The sequence below is a fragment of the Watersipora subatra genome, chromosome 1 (assembly GCF_963576615.1).
Source record: "Watersipora subatra chromosome 1, tzWatSuba1.1, whole genome shotgun sequence".
NCBI lineage: Eukaryota > Metazoa > Bryozoa > Gymnolaemata > Cheilostomatida > Watersiporidae > Watersipora > Watersipora subatra.
Genome location: NC_088708.1, coordinates 51,306,447 through 51,331,019, shown reverse-complemented (window position 1 = coordinate 51,331,019; position 24,573 = coordinate 51,306,447). Strand labels below are relative to the sequence as shown.

General features: G+C 35.7%; 2 protein-coding genes across 2 annotated transcripts in view; one reads left to right on the top strand and one right to left on the bottom strand.

Annotated features, from left to right (window-relative positions):
* Positions 1-24,573, bottom strand: part of LOC137410522 (lanosterol synthase-like) — a 294,280-nt gene that overhangs the window by 145,608 nt on the left and 124,099 nt on the right. The window lies entirely within an intron of this gene.
* The window catches only part of LOC137392967 (presequence protease, mitochondrial-like), a 45,305-nt gene continuing 23,811 nt past the window's right edge, over positions 3,080-24,573 (top strand). The window contains exons 1-13 of the mRNA XM_068079345.1: positions 3,080-3,171; positions 3,972-4,056; positions 5,467-5,573; positions 8,219-8,370; positions 9,087-9,201; positions 13,362-13,458; positions 14,207-14,367; positions 15,851-15,977; positions 16,453-16,541; positions 18,150-18,278; positions 19,640-19,753; positions 23,252-23,348; positions 24,044-24,178. Of these exons, the coding sequence (XP_067935446.1) occupies positions 3,080-3,171; positions 3,972-4,056; positions 5,467-5,573; positions 8,219-8,370; positions 9,087-9,201; positions 13,362-13,458; positions 14,207-14,367; positions 15,851-15,977; positions 16,453-16,541; positions 18,150-18,278; positions 19,640-19,753; positions 23,252-23,348; positions 24,044-24,178 (1,500 nt within the window). The remainder of the gene's footprint in view (positions 3,172-3,971; positions 4,057-5,466; positions 5,574-8,218; positions 8,371-9,086; positions 9,202-13,361; positions 13,459-14,206; positions 14,368-15,850; positions 15,978-16,452; positions 16,542-18,149; positions 18,279-19,639; positions 19,754-23,251; positions 23,349-24,043; positions 24,179-24,573) is intronic.

Below are 24,573 nucleotides of genomic sequence, written 5' to 3'. Positions count from 1 at the left end.
TAAAGGTTGACTTGCAACAAAATTCACATTACAGTTATTTGGTATCAAAAGATTCACCATGTCTTACTCTGCTGTGTTGTATGTGCAAAAATGTGGAAATGTGATTACAAGCTCTTAAAAGCTCAAAGACGACAAGCCGCCGTAGATTGGAATCAGTTTATTTCTCTGACGTTGTCATTACATTTGGTTATTGATTTGTCATGTGATGTTCTCACGTGAATTGAAAGGCCAATAAAAAGCTCAATATAAAACTTCTCATAGCACTAGTTTATGACAAACACTTCGGGTTTTACCGAAGACCCGTATCAAATATAGATGCTCGCTACTTTACCATTTTGTTTCGACTTGGTCTAATCGTCTAGTCGTAATCAGATCGTGTGCCCCAATACTTCGCAAATAATTTCTGCAGCGATTTTCGATTATCGCAGGGGACCAACAGGCTCGTCATGATTGTCAGACAATGATATGTATTCCTTCGAGCTAAGGTTAGAAAATTAAACAAATTTTTACGGTATGTAGATATCAGTGCTAAAAGTGAGAGCATTACAATGACGATAAAATAGACGCGTAAGAACAATAGACATGGTTTCATTGAATGTGTGAAGTATATTTGTGAAAATATTTTGACGAATAAGGTTGCGTGAAAGTGTAAACAAAAGCCATCCTGTACAACTATGTCACATTTGAGCCGTTTCGGAAAGAGATTTTAATCTACGGCGGTTTTGTGATGGCGGCGATTAACCGTTCTTTTTTGAGCTTTTAGGAGGTTGTAATCACGTTTCCACATATTTGGCACCTACAACACAACAGAGTAAGACATGGTGATTTTTTTGATACCAAATAACTGTAATGTGAATTTTGTTGCAAGTCAATCTTTAAGTATTTTATTGAATTGCAACTTTTTATCACTAAAGTTTTGTTTATCACTTATCAGTTTCTGTCTTTGTTTTCACTTTAATCTTTAACAGACCTGTTCAAAACCTTGTTCAAACTAATTTGACAAAAAAGCCCGAACAATGCTATCTTCGTAATTGAGTGGATTTTGTTAGTAAGTTAAGCGAAGTTGTCTGACCTTCTGTTTAAAGGAATTGCAACTCCAACTTTGCTTCTGGTTTTTACAGGAAAAATATTACCGTTTTACGCACAAGAATTGTTGAACTGAGAAAATTGATCATCGTGTCTCTTTCAGGCTTTGTGGAAATATGTTCGTTTTTTAGCTTTTAAGAGCTTGTATTCACATTCCCACATATTTGGCACCTACAACGCAACAGAGTAAGACATGGTGAATCTTTTGATATCAAATAACTGTAATGTGAATTTTGTTGCAAGTCTACCTTTAAGGTCTTGCACAGGTTTTTCTTACTGATAAATGGCAGGGTACTTATGACAAGTCGTAATGTACATCTGCAATAAACATTAGAATAATGCAATACTTTTATCTGCAGCCACGCATTTGGTTTTGGGATTGACACCAGCTATTAGAAATCTGCAGTTTTAGCAGACTAAGTGGTATAAGCTCTGTAATGTGAATTTTGTTGCAAGTCTACCTTTAAGGTCTTGCACAGGTTTTTCTTATTGATAAATGGCAGGGTACTTATGACAAGTCGTAATGTACATCTGCAATAAACATTAGAATAATGCAATACTTTTATCTGCAGCCACGCATTTGGTTTTGGGATTGACACCAGCTATTAGAAATCTGCAGTTTTAGCAGACTAAGTGGTATAAGCTAACAAACCAAAGCTGTATTCACAGTTTTGTGCAAGCCCTACTGGTCATGCGCTCTGAATTAATGACTTAGCATTATTGGTCTCTATTACTAAAGAATATGATACATAATATTATATTTTTTACCATATTTTATTGTTTACCATTAATGCTATGAATCCTCTTATTAGCCAGGCCAGCTATAAACACATGAATAGTAGTGTGATTTTTATATCTAATGTGTTTAAAACATTTAAGATAATCTAATATTAGTCAAGAAGGTGAATTGTATTACTGATTTAAGTGTAGATGTTTTGGTATATTAAATTGAATGTTCGGTGCTCATAGTTGAAGGATTCTAGCCAATTGCAATAATTCCATTAACAGCCGATATGAAAAATTTATATTTTTCTCGTATGGCTTCTGTCCAATTTGTTCTTACACACGTTAAGTGAATTTTGTCATTAGTACAAATTTATTGTCAGCAGCATTTGTATCTACTATCACATGTAAAGCAAATCAAGGAAGACGAGTTTGAATTTAGTTTGAACTTAAATCTAAATATTTAAGTTACTATTTTAGCAGTTTCTTAAATTTTGATGTCACATCTTTAATGCTGTTGGTCCTTAGTAAAGTCCTTGAGGACAGAGTTGCAACATCATGCTTATTGCTACCATTCCTAGTCTAAAGAACTTTAAGTGATGCTAAGCTTATGATTGCTATCGATGTAAAAAGTGCTTCATCTGTTTAAAAGTAAAGAATAGATTTATCCGATTAGCATCCAAGCAGAGGAGTCCTCTATTTGCTGTTTTGTTACTTTTTGTTTAGCAAACCAGTCTTCCTTCACTATAATGTGAAATCAGAGTATTTATAGGAGTTTTCAATCATAGATAGCTATAATTTTGCAGCGAATATACAACTGATGAAGAATCTACAACCTCGCTCATGAGCCTGCGTCAAGAGTTTAAAATATTGAGAAGATTGAGTTTTGCAAGAAATTTAAAATTAGCTACTAAATGATGAACATCATAACAGCATGGAAAGACTCAATTTTTACGATAAGATCTCTCATGCCGCAAGATTATGTAACAATTGTACAATTTTAGCGATCCACCCAAAAGACCTGGTAAATAATAAATATCTACATGTATATCAAACTAGTTCAAAGCCTAAACTACAAATTTCAAAACTCGACCGTTATCTGCTGACTGGATCTTTTATAGGATTAATGTGTGGTACCATAGGCTGAGAATTTTCTATTATGTCTGGCAGTCTAAACTCCAATTACACTTTATTTTATTCAGAGTCAGTTTAAGCATTTTATGTTAGAAGACATTGCGATATTGAAGATATTGCGTCTATTTTAGCTATCATGTCTGCCTTAGTCCGCTCTCCACAGTCCAGTTGGAGGAACCGCTCTCTTATACAGAGACTACGTTCGGTCATTCAGCCTTGTAACAGAAGGTAATTCACTCTTAACGTTCTACTTCTAACATATATTAATCTGTAAACAGTTGAACATGGGTTTTTGATCGCAATTCCAGAAAGGAATTAGAATAGTGATTCCTTCAAATTCCAAAAAGATTTGTCCCATTTCAGGTAAAGTAAATTATTTTAATGTGTTACAAGACTGAAAAATGACTTTTATATAATTTGTCACTTGATTTCAACCCACAATCTGTGTATTAAGAGGGCTGGTAATATGTAAACTGCTCCGAGTTTGTCACATATAGAAATAGCTGGATAATGTATTGCTGTATCTGTAGCAACTCTATCCTAGTTTCCTCAGACCTTCGTGTAAAATAAAAAGTGTAAAATAGCTCGTGTGTTTTATTCTATAAAGATTGTGTGTTTAAAACCTCATCAGAACATGACATGTTAAAGGCGAGCCAATGATTTACGACTGAAGATAATGAGACAGTGTATCAGTTGAGAGCAGTTTTGTCGGCTTTGTTCTTCAGCTAGGATTATTCGAGTTGCAACTTTTTGTTTGACATCTGAAACAAAAAAAATCTAAAATTTTCTGTTTGCAAGATCTGAGACGTTCCAAAACTGAGGTTGAACTATACTTCTAATATTGTTTTACAAAATGAAGCAGTTTACTTCGCATCACCGTGAAATTGAAACTTCCATTTCTCTATCTCATCGTAAATGGTCTAATCTCATCAATACAAATGTATCCACTTCACTGGAGCCATGAAGATTTTTCCATGCGAGCTACTCTTATTTGGTCTGCTCAAAGTGAAACTGTTTCTTCCTTATAGATATTCAGCAACAGCGGATTCAGTGTTAGACAAGTACAAATATCTGGAACCTGGCAGCACTATTGGACATTACCACATTGACAAGGTAGACAATAGTTTAATAGGCTGTAAGCTTGCTTCAGACCACCAGAGACCTTCTCATGGTGTGTGCTCAGCAGGTAAACCTGCTCCCTTAGGTAAAACTATTGACATCATATCTGCTTTACAAGACACTACAATGTGGCAAGTCTGAGTTGATCTAAACTTTACTTCTTGTGGATGTTGTTTTCAGAAATGGAAATTTTAAATATGATGTGTTATGAAAACAAAACTCTCATACACTTGTTATTTAAAATTTTGTCTACACGCAATGCGGTTAATTTATAGTGAGTAGGCTCTAAGCATTTAAAAGTGACAGTGGAGTAGGAGTGATATTTGTGTGAGTACTGCCTTGATGGTCATATGTGCTTATATGTACTGATGAATCAGCTGAACTCTTTCTAGTTTATCATCCTGTATTAGTTATTGATATGCAAGTTGGCCCTGATCAGCTGTGTCATAGTTACTATTCTCTAAATTGCAATGCTGACATGTTTTGTCTCTATTATTTATGTATTATTTGTGGTTTTAATCTTGTTTATATATATTAATAATTGCGTAAGGTATGCTTTTACTCGTTGAAGAACTGCTCCGTTTTTCACCAACAATGCGCTACTATTGGTGGATTATACCAGCGGTGTATTGCTATTGGTGAATTAAGTTGGTGCTTATTCACTTTACCAAAATTATCTGCTCAAAATGATTATGGAAATAGTTAGATACCATTTTATGCTTTGTTTTTTATTTTCTCTTATATTATTTTTAACTGTCATGTTCAAATGTTATTCTTGCCAATAATATCAATAATTAACCTAGCAAAGTAATAAATTTTATAGAAACTTACATCCTTTTTAAAAACAAGAGTATTTAGGTATCAGTAATACTCTTATTTTGAATGTCATAAAATATAGAAAAACTGATGTTATTAGGGGATGATTATGGTGTTTTTATGTGTAGAGTTCTACATCGATTTTCACTAAAAAATACAACCATTCCAAGGTTGGCATCATATAGCGAAAATGTCGTATAGGGGGTATAGAAACCTATTGTAATTATATAAGGCCAACATCTTCTGGTAAAAATCATCAAATTTTTTTATAAGTAATGTACATATTAAAATGTACATATTAAAATTAGTAACAAAATATTATGTTAATCTTAGTAATTATGTATAGTTACTAAGACATAAACAAAATATTATGTTAATCTTAGTAATTATGTATAGTTACTAAGATTAACATATACATCTTCCAATTAAAACTGCTGGTTCCTGTAATTTGGTATGTGTGTATTTGGTAATGCATGGCTCATACATACTCATACTATAATAGTATGTATCAGCCATGCATCATGAGTACAACAATTTGAAAGTTTTTAATACAATAAAAGTCAACCTGTATGCTCCTTTCACTGTCAGGTAGTACCTGTCGCTGAGCTCAACTTGGTGTCCGTGTTGCTGACACACAAAGGCACTCAGGCCAAACATCTCCACATAGCAAGGAATGACAAAAACAATGCATTTGGGTGAGTACAGTAATATATAAACCGATTGTCATAATAATGCTTCTACATTACATAGCTGCAGTGTATAGTTGCAAATATTGAGATTGTGCAGAAGTTGGAGGTCTCTTTTCCCATTTTTCTTTATAGTTGCCCATTCGTTAACTAAACACTGGGGTTGCACGATCGCTCGATAGTCGACTGCGATACTCGATGGTTGTCTTCTCGATATGAATATGTTGCCTATTTTTTGCCTATCGAAACATCCGAAACTAATATATCGTTATCGAATAATAAAAAATAATATAACCCGATAGTTTTGCAGATATAGTCAAACTTGGATAACTTGCCTTCGGATAGCTCGAACACATGGTTAACTCAAACGGATTTGTTTGGTCCGTTGACTGTCCGTTGACGTTGGTCTGTTGGTTGACTTGCAACAAAATTCACATTACAGTTATTTGGTATCAAAAGTTTCAACATGTCTTACTCTGCTGTGTTGTAGGTGCAAAATATGTGGAAATGTGATTACAAGCTCTTAAAAGCTAAAAAGCGAACAATTAATCGCCGCCATCACGAAACTGCCGTAGATTAGAATCTCTTTCCAAAACGACTCAAATGGGACGTAGTTGTACAAGATGGCTTCTGTTTACACTTTCATGCAACCTCATTTGTCGAAATATTTTCACAAATGTACTTCACGCATTCAATAAAACCATGTCTATTGTTCTTACGTGTCTATTTTATCGTCATTGTAATGCTCTCATTTTCAGCACTGATATCTTATAACCTACCGTGAAAATTTGTTTAATATTTTAACCTTAGCTCGAAGGAGTACATATCATTGTCTGATAAACATGACGAGCCTGTTGGTCACATGTGATAATCGAAAAATGCTGCAGAAATTACTCACAAAGTATTGGGTCACATGATTAGATTACGACCAGACGATTAGACAAAGCCGAAACAAAACTGTTAAGTAGCGAACATCTATATTTGATACGAGGTCTTCGATAAAACCCGAAGTGTTTGTCATAAACTAGTTCTTCGAGAAGTTTTATATTGAGCTTTTTATTGGCCTTTCAATTCACATAAGAACATCACGTGGCAAAACAACAACCAAATGTAATGACTACGTCAGAGAAATAAACTAATTCCAATCTACCGCGGCTTTTCGTTTTTGAGCTTTTAAGAGCTTGTATGTAATCACATTTTCACATATTTTGCACCTACAACACATCAGAGTAAGACATGGTGAATCTTTTGATACCAAATAACTGTAATGTGAGTTTTGTTGCAATTCAACCTTCAAAGAAAAATCGACAAACTTGATCATAGTTAAAACGCTCAAAAGAAAAAAATGGCTTTTCTTCTGAGCGTTTCAACAACGATCAAGTTTTTGCCATATTTAATCTGAAAACGTCCTGGAAATCACATCACCTAAAACAACAAACCAATCTCAAGTGATAGAAAAGTCTCTATACTTTCTGATGAATTTTTTTTAAACTTTACACTAGAAGCCTTTTAATTTGCAACAAGCCATCTATGCGTTTGATTTATATATAGTTTGTATATGTACATTTATCTACTAATAAATACATTGACTTGTGACAGTGCTCTGAAAACTTGAACGCTGTGATAACTCGAACACCTTTTCCTATCCCTTCCCACAATCCTCGATCTTTTCAAGCTAGATAATACGATAATTTTATCAGCTGCCACGTCATAACTATCGGTGAACTCTGTTTGCTCATTGATAATTCGATATTATCGTTTTTCAAACAACAAATGCCATCCCTACTGAACACCCATGAATATTGTTGTTGAATATAAGCATGCCATGTATTTCAGTAGTGAATAAAGGTCAAATAGAGATCTATTTTGAATGTACATGAGCCAAATCTGGTCAAAGTTTATATACTAGTTATGCTCTGCTTCAATGTGATGGCTATTAAATTTGCTTAAGCTCAAATTCTTTTGTAATAGAACAAGGAAAGGGTGACCTTCTTTGATGTCAGTTGCACATAAGATTGCTTGAATAAGTAGAGCCAACACACTCTTATGAAAAACGTGAATACTTTTTGCGAAGATATCATACAATACTCATCTCTTTATTTGATGATGAGTAGAGAATTTTTGAGACGAGATCAAATCTTTGTCACTAATTTAGCTTTATTGTCTGACAATTTAATTTAGAGTTATATTTTTATAGCTTAGTGTATTACTATTTGGGAAATGCTATAGGAAGGATATAATCTTTGCTATAATAAAAGCCGTGTCTGTCTGAAGCTACGCTTAAAGCGATAGGAAAAATGCTTCACAGGGGAATTGAACTGGGATATACAGCTTTGTTAACCGATGCTCTATCTAACCAATGCGCCATTTAGCCTCCTAACAGCATGTTGATATAATTTTGCGCCAAATGATTACACATGATGGTCTCTCATGGCACCGGGGCTGCCAGTGTACTAGTTAATGTAACACAAAACTCTTGCTGGAAGATTTGCATCTTATTTATAGTTGTAGATCTTTATGACCCTTAACCTTTTGTTGCTGCTTGTACGACTATCGATTACATATTCTACATAAATATGACAGTTTTAGAAATTATTAATTGCCTGGGTTTGATTTTGTGACTGGTTTTGATCGTTAAGCTGATGTTGTTTTAGGGTAGCGTTCAGGACAACACCGATGGATGACACAGGGGTGCCTCACATTCTCGAGCATCTCGCTCTCTGCGGCTCTGCCAAGTTTCCTGTTCGAGATCCCTTTTTTAAAATGCTCAATCGATCCTTATCCACATTTATGAATGCTCTTACAGGTGGGTTGTTAATCAAGCTAATATAATCCATTTTATGCTGTAAGTTGGTTAGGTATAGTTAGTAGCATAACTGAAACAAATCACTTGACCGCTTATGCGTCATTGCAGTCGGTTTGGAGTTGTCTTCTTATGGTTAAAAATGAAACATTTGTAGCGTTATTCAAGTTTGTCAGCTTTTCGCGAAGTTCATGTAGAATAGCATAATAATAGTTATACAAATAAAACTGAAACTACTTCTTATTTTACCTTAACCAAACGGCTCAGCGTGGTTTAATCTTTGCTCAGTTGAACAGTGAGAGAATTAATTGTTATTGATGTGAACGATTAATTATTAATACAATTTTTGAACACTTTTCTACTGATCATTTGCTATTATGGATTCGTAAAGATCAAATATTGTCAAAGTGGCGGTAAAATTGAGGTGGCGTTCAATTAGAGGTTCAATTAGATTTTTTAAGTGAACTTGAATCAGATATATTGCTGGTCTTATCATCATATGGTAACATCAGTGTTTGAGTACGGCTCAATGCATGTTTTCACAACTGAGCAGTAGGTGTCAATGCAAGCCTTCACAGTAACTACCATTCTTCAGTTGGTAAGATTTATAGACAAGTTTCAGTTCATAATCTGGTGTGGTGTTTAATGCATCCAACTAGCATGAGCTCTTTTGCACAAATGTTGATTAATTATGCTTTTAAGACTTGATCTATTTACAGCCAGTGATTGGACAATGTATCCCTTTTCCTCCCAAAATAGCAAGGACTTTAAAAATCTGTTGTCAGTCTACTTGGATGCTGCTTTTTATCCTCTGTTGCGGGAGGAAGACTTCAGGTATGTCCTTGTTTTAATCAGATTCCTCATGGTTACATGACAAAAATACAATTCCAAGTTGCCAATGCTTGAACATCGTTCCTCAAGATGTTTGATTTTGGGTGTATCATATATGGGTCATATATAGGGGTCATATATGGGTCGCGATCTCGGTAAGTGGGGTCAAGTCGCACGTATTGAATTTGCGTAATAACGACAGCAAGCTAGTAAACTCAATCCCACATGCATTTGTTGTGTTTTGAAAATTACATATATTTAGGCCAATCAAGGATGCTCTTTCAAAATCTGAACTCTGTTTAACGAATAGAAGCTTAGAACAGCCTAAATTTGCCTCGCGAAGCCGTTGCTATGCAAACCGGAAATAATAAAACATGGCGTCGCATAAGTTGAACGAGCGTTTTTTTTTTCATTGATACGATTGATAATAAAGAAATAAATGCTACCTTCCAAGAATACTTTGGCAATGTAACTGATACAGATCATCTGATGAAGAGGAAGGTTTTGATGTGGATGATGTTCTATGTTCAATCGATGCTGAAGATAATTATGAAGAGGTAATTGCACGGTTAGAAGAGCAAGAAGCCGTTAGAGTTCAGACTGCGTTAGGAAATTTCCTTCACGAAAGTGAACTTCACGCTGGTAATGAAAATTTCGACCTTCCTAACCACTCCCTTTTTTGTAAATGTTCCTGTAAAATGGGTCCAGAAGGCTCCAAGTGTATACTTCAATTTGAGTCAGTGAAATCAGTCACTGCAGATGGAAAGATTTTTCTCAGCATAAACAGTTCAATATGCTAGAAAAAAATGATGATCTACAATTCTATGGCTGCATTAAATCACAAAAAGCCAAACTTTATTTTAAAATAATTGTCCACGTAAGGAAATAAAACTCACATTGTTTTAGAGTATTTGTGAAATATAAAAGTTATGTTGTGATTTGCAGCTTTTCTGTATAGTAAGTCTGATTGTAGCTAATAGAGAGAGTATCAATAAAAGTTTGATGATTTGAAGAAATGCAACATCTTTAGCTGATAATTTCATTTCTGACTATAAGCTAAATCTCTGACAATCTTTATATTACTCCCCTCTGAACAGCTCTTGAATCTACAAGATGGGGTCATTAGCTGGCCAATAAACATTTTTTTAAAGTTTCTCCTATATTTTATTTTCTTCAGTCAGTAAAATTATGTCATTCAACTCTGTTTCAACAAAAGTCACTTCAATTTCAAAAACATCTATAAGCCATCTCTAAAATGCTCTTTTGTCATTTTATCATGTTTTATGGTGGATCTTCAACATCTTTCCATCTGCAGTCCTTGTTGGCTCACAAGATGGAAAAATTCTTGTGCCTACGTACGATTGGAGCTCATACCTGCAAACTTACTACAGAAAAATTCCAGGAATCAAAACAGCACATCAGTTTGTATTTGATAGTAAATCACCAGAAAATGTAACAATTAGACAATTCAGCAATTCAACCCTCGGTGCTACTCAACCCTTCATTATAAAACCAATCGATAACTCCATGCTTGACCAGCTGATGCCACTTGGATTGTCAATTGATTGACAGCATTACCTGTACAACAATATAAGAGAATTTTGTAAGGAGCATTGCCGAGACTTAGTTTGCCCTCCGGTGAAACTGCCAAAAACTTTCTCCAACACTTCAGGTGCATCTAGTATGGACGAGTGTCCATGTAAACAACGGAAGAAATATTAACAGTGAAGTAGCCAAAATCAGCCACATATTCCGCCCTTGAATTTGGACTCTTTATAGATTATTACTAATATGAATCATTACTAATGAAAAGATTTTAATTGAGCTATTGGGATTTAAAATTAAATTTTATTGTATTGCCTATAAGGTGAAAAACATTTTTATGTTCCGTGTTACCATATTCTTGTGCAATAACAAATCAAATTTTTTGCAATCAACAAAATTTGGTTATTAACTTGTAGTTAATATTATCTATATAGACATTAAATATTTACAACTTTCTAATTTAGATATTCAGATTCAGCATAAAATTCTGTCCTAGAATCTATGTATTTGTGTAATTACGGCTAAATTTAGTAGTGGTTGCTATGGTGATTCTAACTGTAAACAACTAGCTACGTGACTCGAAACTTTGAGGGCGATTTTCTAGGATTCGCGTTTCAACTGTTGTAAAAAGGTATATGTAGACTTTTAACTATAAAATCAGTTCTAATCAACGTTGAAACAATATTTTTTCTTCAGGGAATTGTGTAGGTTTTCCTTTGTTAAGCTGAGCTACTAAATTTTGATAATTTCCAACTTAACCCCACTTTCTGAGATCATGACCCATATGTTTATATAGCCAGCGTATCACAGTTATAGCTACTTGTGTTTTCACTTTTTAACCTTTGGTATAGCAATGCTTAAAGGTTGACTTGCAACAAAATTCACATTACAACTATTTGGTATCAATAGATTCACCATGTCTTACTCTGCTGTGTTGTACGTGCCAAATATGTGGAAATGTGATTACAAGCTCTTGAAAGCTCAAAAACGAAAAGCCGCGGTAGATTGGAATCTCTTTACTTCGATGACGTAGTCATGAAATATGGTTATTGTCTTGTCACGTAAGGTTCTCACGTGAATTGAAAGGCCAATAAAAAGCTCAATATAAAACTTATCGTAGCACTAGTTTATGACAAACACTTCGGGCTTTACCGAAAACCCCGTATCAAATATAGATGCTCGCTATTTTACAGTTTTGTTTCGGTTTGGTCTAATTTGCAAGTCGTAATCTGATCATGTGACCCAATACTTCGCAAATAATTTCTGCAGCACTTTTTGATTATCACAAGTGACCAACAGGCTCGTCATGATTATCAGACAATGATATGTACTCCTTCAAGCTAAGGCTAAAAGATTAATTGAATTTTTACGGTAAGTTATAAGATATCACTGCTAAAAGTGACAGCATTACAATGACGATAAAACAGACGTGTAAGAACAATAGACATGGTTTTATTGAATGCATGAAGTATATTTGTGAAAATATTTTGATGAATAAGGTTGCATGAAAGTGTAAACAGAAACCATCTCTCACAACTACGTCCCATTTGAGCCGTTTTAGAAAGAGAATCCAAACTACGGCGGTCTCGTGTGGCTGCGATTAACTGTTCGTTTTTGAGCTTTTAAGAGCTTGTAATCACATTTCCTTATATTTTGCACCCACAACACAGCAGAGTAAAACATGGTGAATCTTTTGATACCAAATAACTGTAATGTGAATTTTGTTGCAAGTTAACCTTTAAGGAGACAAGTCTAGTGATAAGTTAAGGATTTGTAACTTAAACCTCCTTACAACTTACTTCTGGCAATTGTGAAGTCTTCCAAATAATAACTGAAGGTGTTCAATTATTCCTCCACATTCATCATGCTGTTCCTCAACCTTTGAACCCTTTGAACCCTGGCCGTCCTTGCCAATGTTTGTCAGTATCCCTGGGAAACTTGTCTAACATTGGCAAGTTTTGAAGCTTTTATAAAATGGATTAAAATATGCTCATAATTCAATCATATTTGGAAAAAAAAACTTAAAAAAATGCAGCAACACACTGAAAATGTCACAAAATAGAGAAAAAGAACGTTTTCCACTGTTCTTCCAACTAAAACCATAATAATTCATGCAATTTTTGTGCAAAAACTTCTAAAAATCCTTACAACAGCATCATATCCATTGTGCACATGTTCATTATCATTTTTTGACTCAAATTATGATTATTATCATATAACTCTACGTCTGCATCACAATCATCCATAACATGCCAACAAATGAATCGTATCAATTTTTTTCGTTATATCGTCTTAGTAAAATTCTCATTGTGACGAAGGAAGCAAATAAAAATGGTTAAAATGGAAGTAAAATTACTGGTCTAACGCCCTGTGCTAGATTTAATTTTATTGGTTTACGCTGTTGCTGAGAAACAGCATGTGTAAATAGAGCCATGCGGATACCGGTATTCCGGCTGTTAGGATTTCTGACACACCTCACACAATGCTTGAATCCCTGACAGCTCACACGGCTGTCAGGGTTCAAAGGCTTAAAATTGTTCATTTCTTGTTTTAAAATGTTCTTAACAAATTAATAATCCCTGTTTAGTCTTCCTTGTAATATGGTTGTATGTGCATAGGCAAGAGGGTTGGAGACTGGAACATGAGGACAATACAGACCAGAGTTCTCCCATCATCTATAAGGGAGTCGTGTTTAATGAAATGAAAGGTGTCTTTGTAAGTACTGAAGCTAAATTCCTACTCATGTCTTCAGGTTTTATGCTCCTCGTGTCTTGCGGCTTGCTGTCAAGTCCAGTATGGTTGAAGTAGAGAGATGACATTTTTAATAAGGAAAGAATTAAATTTCATGTTGAATGTTTTTGCGTTTGAGTTTTCTTTTTCAGCTGCAAAATTTTACAAGATCACTCATCAATACTGTACTAGCAACATTCAACTTTTCAATAAAGTTAACTTTAGAATAAATTATAAATATTCATTTCACTATGCGCTCAGGCGATTACTTATGGTGGCTCACCGGAACAGCTGAAATCTGGCACTCTAAGCATATGAGTTGTACATCACCGCATTAAAAATATTTCTTGGATATTGTTATTTTAGTAAAAACAATTTTTCAGTCTCAGCCACACCAATTTTTACATTATTCATGCTAATCCTTCATTAAACCATGTTTTGACTCTAATGCTATTTCACAAAGGTTGTAATATTGTAGAAAATTCATTTCACGTATGGTTGATAGCTTATTACCTTTCTATCCTCTACTAAGGCATAGACCTTTGAGATAAAACCATTGAGTTCACAGTTGCTAGCGTAGCGTAGGAGAATTTATGATAGCATACTCTTCTAGAGACAAGCAATGACCTTCCATCATGTTTGTAACAGCCCGAGCTCTTAAATTGTCAAGTCTCTTCTATTTTATGTCTATTAAGGCCTGATATTGCTAAACCACATTAATCTTTTCTTCTAGTCATCACAACACTCAATATTTCAAGAGGCAGTACAGAACCATCTGCTGCCAGACCACACATATGGGGTATGTAGCGGAGGGCTTCCCCAGGCCATTCCAGACCTGTCATGGGAAGCTCTTAAACGGTTTCATGCTTCTCACTATCATCCTAGTAACTCCAGGTAATCTACTGATATATTAAATTATTAATACATTTGTTTTACACCTGTTTGTACTCTCTTTCTCATGAGGCACATTCTTTTTGGCTTACTAATGCCATGAATTGTTGACACTGTCTCCATGGCCCACTGCAAGTGAAAAGTTGGCTGTCAACCAGTGTTTGACTTCTGATTGGAGCAGAGTTAGGCCTGGTTCAAATCAATGTCGTATGCATGGCGCGCGAAGTGCTGCTCCTGCTATGCAAGCTATCCTGCGTGCAATCCACTATCACCCAGTTATAGAAAGAAATGTCGTCACTGGCTCAATTGAGAGCTACACAATTTGCGTTTATTTTCTACTGGCGAGATACATATTGAGTCAGAAATTATGCTGCTCACTTGATTTACATCAATCTTAGCGTAGCCAACGACTGTGCAGGACAATGCGCTTGGGGAGTGCACGCCGAATTTAGTTGCATCATTCTTTGATTTCGATTTTCTTCTCATCAATTGCACACCTGCATAAGCTTTCACAGCAAGGCACAGCACCTTGCATGCCATACACTGTATATACGACAATGAACTGAACCAGGCCTTGAAAACTTTATTCTTAGATAGGAGCTTTGTACAAAGTTATTCCATACATTTGTTCGAGTAGCAAGTATAGTACATGTTCGGACAATTGAAATTTTTGAGGGTTCGATGAGTATTCATTATTATGGGTTCATTATTATATGATTTATTATTTGTTAATACATCTGAGTAATTCAACATTCTATAACTAGAGTCTTCAGTCATTACCAAAATCATTGCTTATGTTAAACATGATGGTCGAGAGACTGGCCCGCTGTTTGCTCACAAGTTAGTCAGTTGTAATTGAATAGTGAAGCGGATGGGATAAAAACGCTGCTCTGGATATCTAGGGACTGGTTCACACTATATCACCATATCTCGGCGTTGATGCCACAATACTTCGGTGGTTTTTGTCGATAACAATGTTCACACTATTACAAACCCATATGCGCTTGCATCAGCAAGTACTCTGTGACGTAGTGGTATCATTTTTCTTTTTAAATTTTCGCGAAGAAACCTCTCAGTTTTCGCGTGCTTGAATCAAATACCAGTCTCGCAGCAACTATCATACACGAAAATAAATAAATCACGTAATCCGTGACCGCGGATTACCATCGCCGAAATGATTCGCATTAAAAGGCAGTCGTCGATGTTCGGCAAAATATTGGGAAAGTTTGACAGCTGCAAACTTTTACGATGTATCCATGTTGCATTGTCGATGCCATCGCTTTACGTTCACATAATCGACGCTGAAAGGAAAACATCGTCATATGGCGATATAGTGTGAACCGGTCTTTATCAGCCAGTACACTATTCTTCTGTAAACTCGGCTGATCATATAGCTGGCATCTCTCCCTCTTGTATATCTTTATAGCTAGAATATCTAGATAGTTGAAGGTTCACTTTATTGTTCACATACCTACACTCTTGTCAGGTTTTTAACCTATGGAGATCAACCCCTTGAGGAGCATCTCCAGTTTATAGAGGAGACCGTGTTAAGTCGGTTTGAGACACTAGCCGCTGACACCGCTGTTCCACCACACACACGCTGGACAAAACCCGTAAGTGTCGGTATAGAGTCAGGGTTGTCTTCTCCTGCTAGGTTTATCTGGAGGCTGATAGTAATATAATAGCTATGCCAAGAGCTCGGACACTCAGATAGTGAAAGTCAATAGTGTTGGTCGTTGTCCATAGCATTCAAACAACTAGTTTTCAAGCTTGACTATTGCATATGCATTTACCTTGACAAAGCCTTGTTTTCTTTGATTGGCAAATAAGTAATAAAAAGAAACGATCTGTATCGCAATAAGTCAGCTTACTCTACTATGTTTTGTGAAACACATGAGATTCATGCAAGCAACCATGCATAGATCGTGCCTGTAGAATGAATGCTATGATTAGTTGTGGTCGATGTTATGCATTCAATTTTTTTCTGGCATGCAAAGTAACAAATGCATACTATTCTTACCCAACAGTCTTATGGTCGAGGTATTCGCCTTTGAGCTGCATAATCTGCTTACAATATGTTTATTGCAGAGAAAGGTGGAGATAACTTGCCGTCACAATGATATGCTGCCAAATCCTGAGAAGCAGACAACAGTTGCTACATCATATCTGCTTACAGAGTAAGGCTTGCTCATGTAAAATGTTACAGGACAGAAATGTGGCATTATGGGAAACGGTGTTTAGGGAATTATTCACCAAATAATCACTGTATTATATGGACTAGCATACATGCATTCACATCCGGCAACCAGTGATAAACACAGACTTTGTCATACAAATCTATGTTTTCTCTTTCCTAAAATTACTGATGAAAGGGGAGACAATTTTAATTTTTATGATGTTTGGTCTAATGATAGAAAATTCCTTTTCATATACAGTGAAACTCGGCTAACTCGATCTTCACGGGACCGAGAGAAAGTGTTCGAGTTATCAGAGCGTTCAAGTTATGAGAACACTGTTACAAGTGCTTGTATTTATCAGTACATATACAAACTATATATAAATCAAAAGCATTGATTGCTCGTTGCAAGTTAAGGGGCCTCTCATGTAATGTTTCAACAATTTTTATCAGAAAGTATAAATATTTTCCTATTACTTGAGATTTGTTTGTTTGTTTTAGGTGATGTGACTGCTAGGACGTTTTCAGATTAAAATAGGTTAAACTTGATCGCGGTTGAAAGGCTAAGAAAAAAAAGACTTATTTTTCTTCTGAGCGTTTTAACAAAAACCAATTTTGCCAATTTTTCTTCAAGTTTATCTGAAGGTTACCTCGCTTCTCCTTGCTTTCGGAAGGCTATCCCCAAGTGGATGTTAGGTAAAATTTGATTTTTGCAAACCTTTAGAAAAGTCGTTAACGAAAACATTTTGCCGATAGTGGTGATAATGACGCCTAAGAACTACTAAAAGTTGATGTTTATCTCTATGGCTTGAAATAAAATGATATTCTAAAGCGATAACAACCGTCTTGGTAGCCATTGGGCAAAAAAATGTTTGAGTTAACGAAGTTAAGGTCGAGTTATCTAAAGCAATTTATCATTGCGTGGGAACGGACCAAACAAATCCGTTCGAGTTAACCATGTGTTCGAGCTATCCGAGGGCAAGTTATCCGTGTTTCACTGTATTTGCAACTCTTTACAACAAAAGGCTTTCTAACAGACAAGCTTGTATACCAGCAATTCGTTAAGTTTGTGATAAGCCTATAGACGGGTAATAAAATCTTTTGGCTGCTATATAAATATATACATTAAATACATAAGCAACAAAAATACAAATGGCGGTGATTATAGATTTGTTGTATTAGTGCAGAAGAAATTTAGCAGATATTTATGACATGTTAGTTTGTTCATTATGATCTAGATGGTTTACTTGGTCTCAGCTAGCCTGTGTTGGTACATAATCGAACCAAACTAGAATTTAACAGAACTTTATGTATTATGTCTGCTCTCGATCAGGATTTCTTTGTTTATTTTTTGTTTTTTGAATTAGTGAGTCATAAGTGAACAACTTGATCCTTGTGGTTCATCCCTGGTTGATGCTGATGTGAGGTAAAGGTTGAGTGTTTGTAGTCTGGGGTATAAGCTCTGCCTGTGACAGATTTGAAGCTGTCACAAGCAGACTAGCTTCTGATCATGATGCTGTACACCATTTAAGGCTGAAAGGTATGAGCTTTTAGCTGTGATGGGACCTCAGGTGCCATTGAGTATAGAATGTGTTCCACAATGTTGTAGCGTGAGTGACACGTATGAGACGAATGTGATGAGCCTTATCAGTAACCTTCTGGTATCTGGCGAAAATTCTCCCTTCTATCAGTCACTCATTGAGAGTAACCTCGGCTCTGACTACGCTCCTGTATGTGGGTAAGTTGGTGATATCTAACTACACTCCTGGATGTTTGATAATTGGACATCTAGATACACTCCTGCATGTTGAATAAGTGGATATTTAGCTACACTCCTGTATGTTGCATAAGTGGATATTTAGCTACACTCCTATATGATATTGACTAAGTGGATATCTAGCTACACTCCTGTATGTTTGATAAGTGGATATCTAGCTACACTCCTATATGATATTGACTAAGTGGATATCTAGCTACACTCCTGTATGTTTGATAAGTGGATATCCAGCTACACTCCTGTATGTTTGTTAAGTGGATATCTAGCTACACTTCTGTATGTTTGATAAGTGGACATCTAGCTACACTCCTATATGATGTTGAATAAGTGGACATCTAGCTACACTCCTATATGATGTTGAATAAGTGGACATCTAGCTACACTCCTGCATGTTGATTAAGTGGATATCTAGCTACACTCTTGTGTGAGGTCATTGTATGGGATATGTATATGCTTATATTTCTATTGGTGAAGAATATACTTTTATGTGAGTTATACATAATTATTTGTTCAACATATCGCAGTACAATAGGCAGATGGTGAGGGTTATATTTGGAAAACTGATAAAGTTCTTAATGATTCTGCAAGGTTTTATGTAATGGTAGGTTCCACTCTAACAGAAGTTAAAATATAAAAATATTATAACCTTGAATATTTTGTACCGCTCAAGCTAACCAAAGGATTATTAGCATCTCATCTCGATTGTTATTTCATTCACACTTATCGCTATTTTTATTTCCTTTACCGATGTATATCACACCAGTCCTGGTTAACGCGACTCAATAGGTCAAAAATAGATTCTTATTCAATTCCTAACAAATTGTCATTTATAAAATAAGCATGCATCACCTTAGGTTAACTAGTTTTTTGTCTGACCCAGATTAGTTTCAGGCATACTAGTGTTTACACATACGTACATATGTTGCATGTATTACTAGAGTATAAATTTCTCTGTTATAATACATCACCCACTGACCCAATAACAGTCACTAAAAAGATGATATTTAAAAGCGGCTTTAGATATTAAAATGTCTTAAGCTGTTATTTTATTTACACTCAATTACTATGTCATTATGTAACATACTGTTGAACATCTCACATTCTTTCTAGAGATGTCGTGAATCCGTAAATGTAACTAAATCTGTTAAGTTTGCAATAGTATTTTTAATGTGTTGTTTCTAAATATTAACTATGATTTCAATGACCATATTAGATGTATCTATGGTTTTAAAGTAAACAATTCAAGTGGTTACCTAAGCTTACTAGTTGCTGATGTCAGTATAGTCATTAGAAAGGTAGTTGTAGAGAAGTTCTTGTTGTAGTATGGAGAGAAGCACTAGGGACACGGCTTTCTCTGTTGGTCTTGAAGGTGTAGCTGCAGAGGATGTAGATAAAGTTCTTGCAATCATCAGTGAAACGTTTCAGCAAGTAGCTAAGTGAGTTAAACTAACTCTTTTACATTGGTAGTAACGAATTGGCTAAATAGTTTACACTGTTTTGTCCTGTTTTTTACAAAGATCACTGGCTGTGTAAAAGCCTGCATTTATTGTACATGTGTAGACTGTAGGTTAAAATTCTTGTGGAGGCTCACAAGTTAAACACTAAAAAATGAGTTAATTGATTAAACTCAAGCACACACAAGTTTCCTGGTAGAAGCATTGCATGGGGGTGTGTCCAAAACATTTCCATTTCACTTGGAAGTGATATTTATGATGAGCCTGGAAGTTATACTAGTGCCAATGATCATCGTAGCTCTGATAGTGAGAGTGCCGCTCTTGCAATACCTAAAACATTAAAAAATCAGTTTGAGGCAGGAATAATCTGGCTGGAGGTGATACAGAATTAGGTCCTGTAGACAGGCATAAGGGCGGTCAAGGCAGGAGCCCGGGGCTATCAACCGGCATCCAGTGGAGATATTCTTGGATGGAATGTAGATCCTGCTATCGTTCAACAGTTAGCCTTTAATCCCAATGAAACCCTGGCATAAGGAACTTGAGCCCTTCTCACTAACCTTATTGGTGATGTCACACTTTTGAATCGCTTTGAACTTGTTTAGACTGAGGAGTTGTGAAACCTAGTCGTAATTATGACTAAACGACAAGCTGCAGCTGTCAGAGTACCAAAGACTAATAATTATGTAGCTAAATCATTCCAAAACTTGACTCTCCCAGAGCTCACGGTCTTCTTTGGAATAAGGATACTGGTGAAGATGATTGTGCACAAGATAGGTATGAGTCCTATTTTGATTTTGTGCAACATCACACAATCCTACATCACACATCCTACATCACATCTTACAGAATTTCCTACACACCAAGCTTTGGTTATATAATGGCTCATGATCGTTTCCTTTCCGATTGCTCCATGCTGAATTGTGTTGAAGAGAGTGACTCCAACTTGGACAAAAATGACCAAATCTACAAAAAACAGGCCAATTCTTGTTACCCTGCTGAATAAGATTAAGACACTTTATGTTCCAGATCATTATTATTCTTTAGGTGAAGAAATGATTTTAGCAAAAAATCATTTATTATTGACACAGTACATGAAGTAAAGCTTATCGAATGGAGTTAAATTCCTTTCTCCCCTGTGAATGGAAAACTGGGTACATTATAAATGCTGAAATATGCACAGATATGCATGATGCCACTGCTGTCGTAGATCTTGGTACCACAAATAATTTATTGACCATCAGTGCACCATATGTTGGACATGATTATATTTTGTACACAGACAGGTTCTGCTTATCTCTGGCTCTTTGTGAAGATTATTAGATTTGAGACTCTCATGACCAGATCAGCTATGACAAATAGAAAGAATTTTTTGTAGCAGATAGGCAGACGAATCAAGATGAACTCAAAACTTCAATGGAAACTGCCCAGCTATTGTTTGGTGTGACAAAAAGCCGGTATGCTTTGTAGCATCAGACGAAGCTACTAAACGAGCTGAACATGTGTTGAGGTACAATGCCAGAACCCACAGAAGGGAGGAAGTAGATTGCCCAATGGCTGTAAAAAGTTACAATCAGTACAATCGGGACGGATAAAAGTGATCAGCTCACATGGTTGCAAAATTGTTGATGTCATTATCGCTGGCCAAGAAGGTTGATTGAAGGTTCCTGTCTGCTGTATATAACTCCCATGTGACCTATAGAAAGTTGGTCTCCCAAATTTAGACTGCAAGGAAGCTTACTTTTCATCAGTATATAGAGAAGCTGAACACAGAATTTATAAGGGGGCTACAGACGAGATGCCTTTCTCTATCCTGGATGTCAAGTTGAATGCCAATTCACTTAGTAGAATGAGCAGAAAGTACTTCATCAAATCACAAGTGTATTGTTTGTTCTGAAAGAGCATACTGATGCTCGATATGCAGATGTGCCACAGCGTCGAAAGACTGTGTACAAGGGCTCTTCATGCAACGTTTCCTCTGTGTTAAAATATATATGCCAACTGCTTCAGAGCTTACCACACCAAAAAGAGATTCTGAACATAAATTGAGACAGAGTTTTTGTTCTACTTTTTGTTTTAGTTATCAGAAAAAAACCATTGAATCTAGGTTTTCGGGAAAAAAACTTTTCATTATTTTCTCAGAATTGGTTAAAGTCGTATGAATTGCGACAGTTTTAGCCCCAAAAAGGGGTCAGCAAAAATTTTCTATTTTGTGACATTTGCAGTGTGTTGTCTGACTTGCTTTTCAGTATTTCACCGAGTATGGTTTTATTATGACCAGGTTTAGATATATTACCGGTAAATAAAAGTTTCCAGCTTTTATTTAATATATTTAAATAGAAGTCCTACTTTTTTTGGCAAATTTTCCAGGGATACTAACACGCATAGACGAGTATGGCCAGGGTTCAAAAGATTAAATCAAGTCAAGGAATAAAAAATGAAGCAGTTCAAATGCCTTACTTCTCATGTGCTAGCTGAACATCAGGTCACATGTCAGCCAAACATCTGGTCACATGCCAGCTAAACATCAGGTCACATGTCAGCTAAACATCAGGTCACAAGTCAACTTAATGTCAGGTCATATGTGTACCACTAGGTGGAACAAAGCAGCCATTTATAACTCATAGTTGCTAAGGCTGTTCAAATTAATCATATCATAATAATCATATAATCATATAAGGAGGTCTCTCATTTTCTTTGATCTTGGTCAACAGGTTCTCTAGCTAGTCAGGGGTTCTTAACTGATAAGGTTGGTCACAACTAATTAATGATTAATTATAGTGGTCCTCTACTGGTCAGTTATGAGAGTTTTACAATTCAGTCATTTCGTATTAGTCTAAGAATGTCTAAATTATCTGTTTTTATCATTTTAACAATGTTAATTTTAACCAATTATTTTATACATATATACACATTTGTATATCAAAATAGTTTTGCAATAGTGTCTGAGGGATCGTGATTATATTAACATCTGTCATTATTGAGTCCAAAAAATTATAAGCGTTAATGATATTTCAATGCAAATAATAGATAACTTTCATGCTCTATATTTCAACTAAATACTAATAAAATAGCAACATGCGCATGACAGTTTAATATGATTGTTTTACTAAATTCACCTTTGTCACGAATACGAACTATTTCCCCTTTTTGTGTTAACTCAAACTACCAAAGTCATATTTAGCGGTTAAAAATGATAAGTTTCAGCCGTTATGGATTAATTATTAGATATGTGTCAACAGGAAAATCATTGAATATAGAAGATTGTTTGCTTATAAAACCAAACAGACCAACCCTGTAGTTTCAAGCAAGTGCTACTCAACTATTCATCTTTAGACCTGTAAAACTCCAAAAGTATGCTGAGAGATCAGATGAGACATGGTCTGGCTTTACGTTAAGATTTGGCTTTGTTCAGATATCGCTGCTGCATCTCTTGTGTCTTTTACAAGTCTTTGTAATGTTTACTGGTTTGCTTTATTGAAGGAATGGATTCCCTCAGGAAAGGGTAGATGCTCTGCTCTCGCAGATAGAACTATCCACGAAGCACCAAACATCAAACTTTGGACTGTCACTGATGATGGTAACCTTATATCATAGCTATCGTTTATGTACTTCGCAAACAGTTGGCTCTCTGGTTTTCCTTTTTAAGAAGTGCAGCCGGATTTTGATTGCGTTTTTGGTAAATGTAGTTGATATATATTGCTTGACTTGTATTCGCTGTATTTCTGTCAAAAATTGACATGCCTAGTTTTTTTTCAATTTCTAAAATGTGACACAACGAGTATCTTGTATAGAGTTTATTATATTTGTGCAACAGTATTTTAGGACACGCAGTTTGCTGACTCAGACTAGCAGATAAGTGTTAACACAAAGTCATACTGACTTGCGTCATTTAGCAAAGTATGCAGAACCACTTTACCACTTCCCATTATTTCATGTGTAACTTCCCTTTCTATTTTGCATTGGATCCTTCAACACAATCTTAGAATCATAGTCTGCAGATGTAGATGTTACTAGCTAGGTTTTAGAGTTTTGTATGCGTCATGACCAATAACAAAGTACAGCATTTAATGATTTGTGTGGGGTACCTTTACTATAATTCTGAGGATGAAACTCACGGAACTCATAACTGAGAGATCGGTGTACTAGCCACGACTCCTCCCTCTTTTCTATTTCATCTGTCCTCTGTGTCTCAGTAAGTCAAACCAGCAGTGGACTCAATCATGCCACTAGTACAACTCACAGCTCACAACTTCTGCTCGTTGTATTTTGCAGTCCCTCACGTCTTCCTGGAATCATGATGCAGACCCAACAGAGGGCCTGCAGGTCAATGCATTTCTGTCTCGATTCCGACAGGCCATGGCTGATGACCCGACATACTTACAGAAGTATGTACAAAAGTATTTTTTGGTAAGTTTACATCTCAGTATGCGGTGTTTAGTTATTTACTGCATTGTGTTCTGATCCACCGCTAGCCTTTTTCAGTCTACATGGTAGAGTTAAGGCGTGGTCACACGAGCACCGAACCGACGTAGGATCGGTTCGGTTTGGAGGTTGGTTCGGTTCGTGGCACATGTCACACGGCCACCGAAGTAACTTCGCTTCTTAGATACCATACGTATAGAAACAGGACACAGTTTCATTAGTAGTTTTTATGTATTTGAGTTTAATATTTCTATTGTAAACAAAAAACTTTGAAGAACAATTATAAATTATAATTACACAGCAGATTTATCAGAAGATCGTTCAGCTGCTCAAAATAAATCACTCGATACAAAGATTTTGCCAACCTTTCCCATCAACAT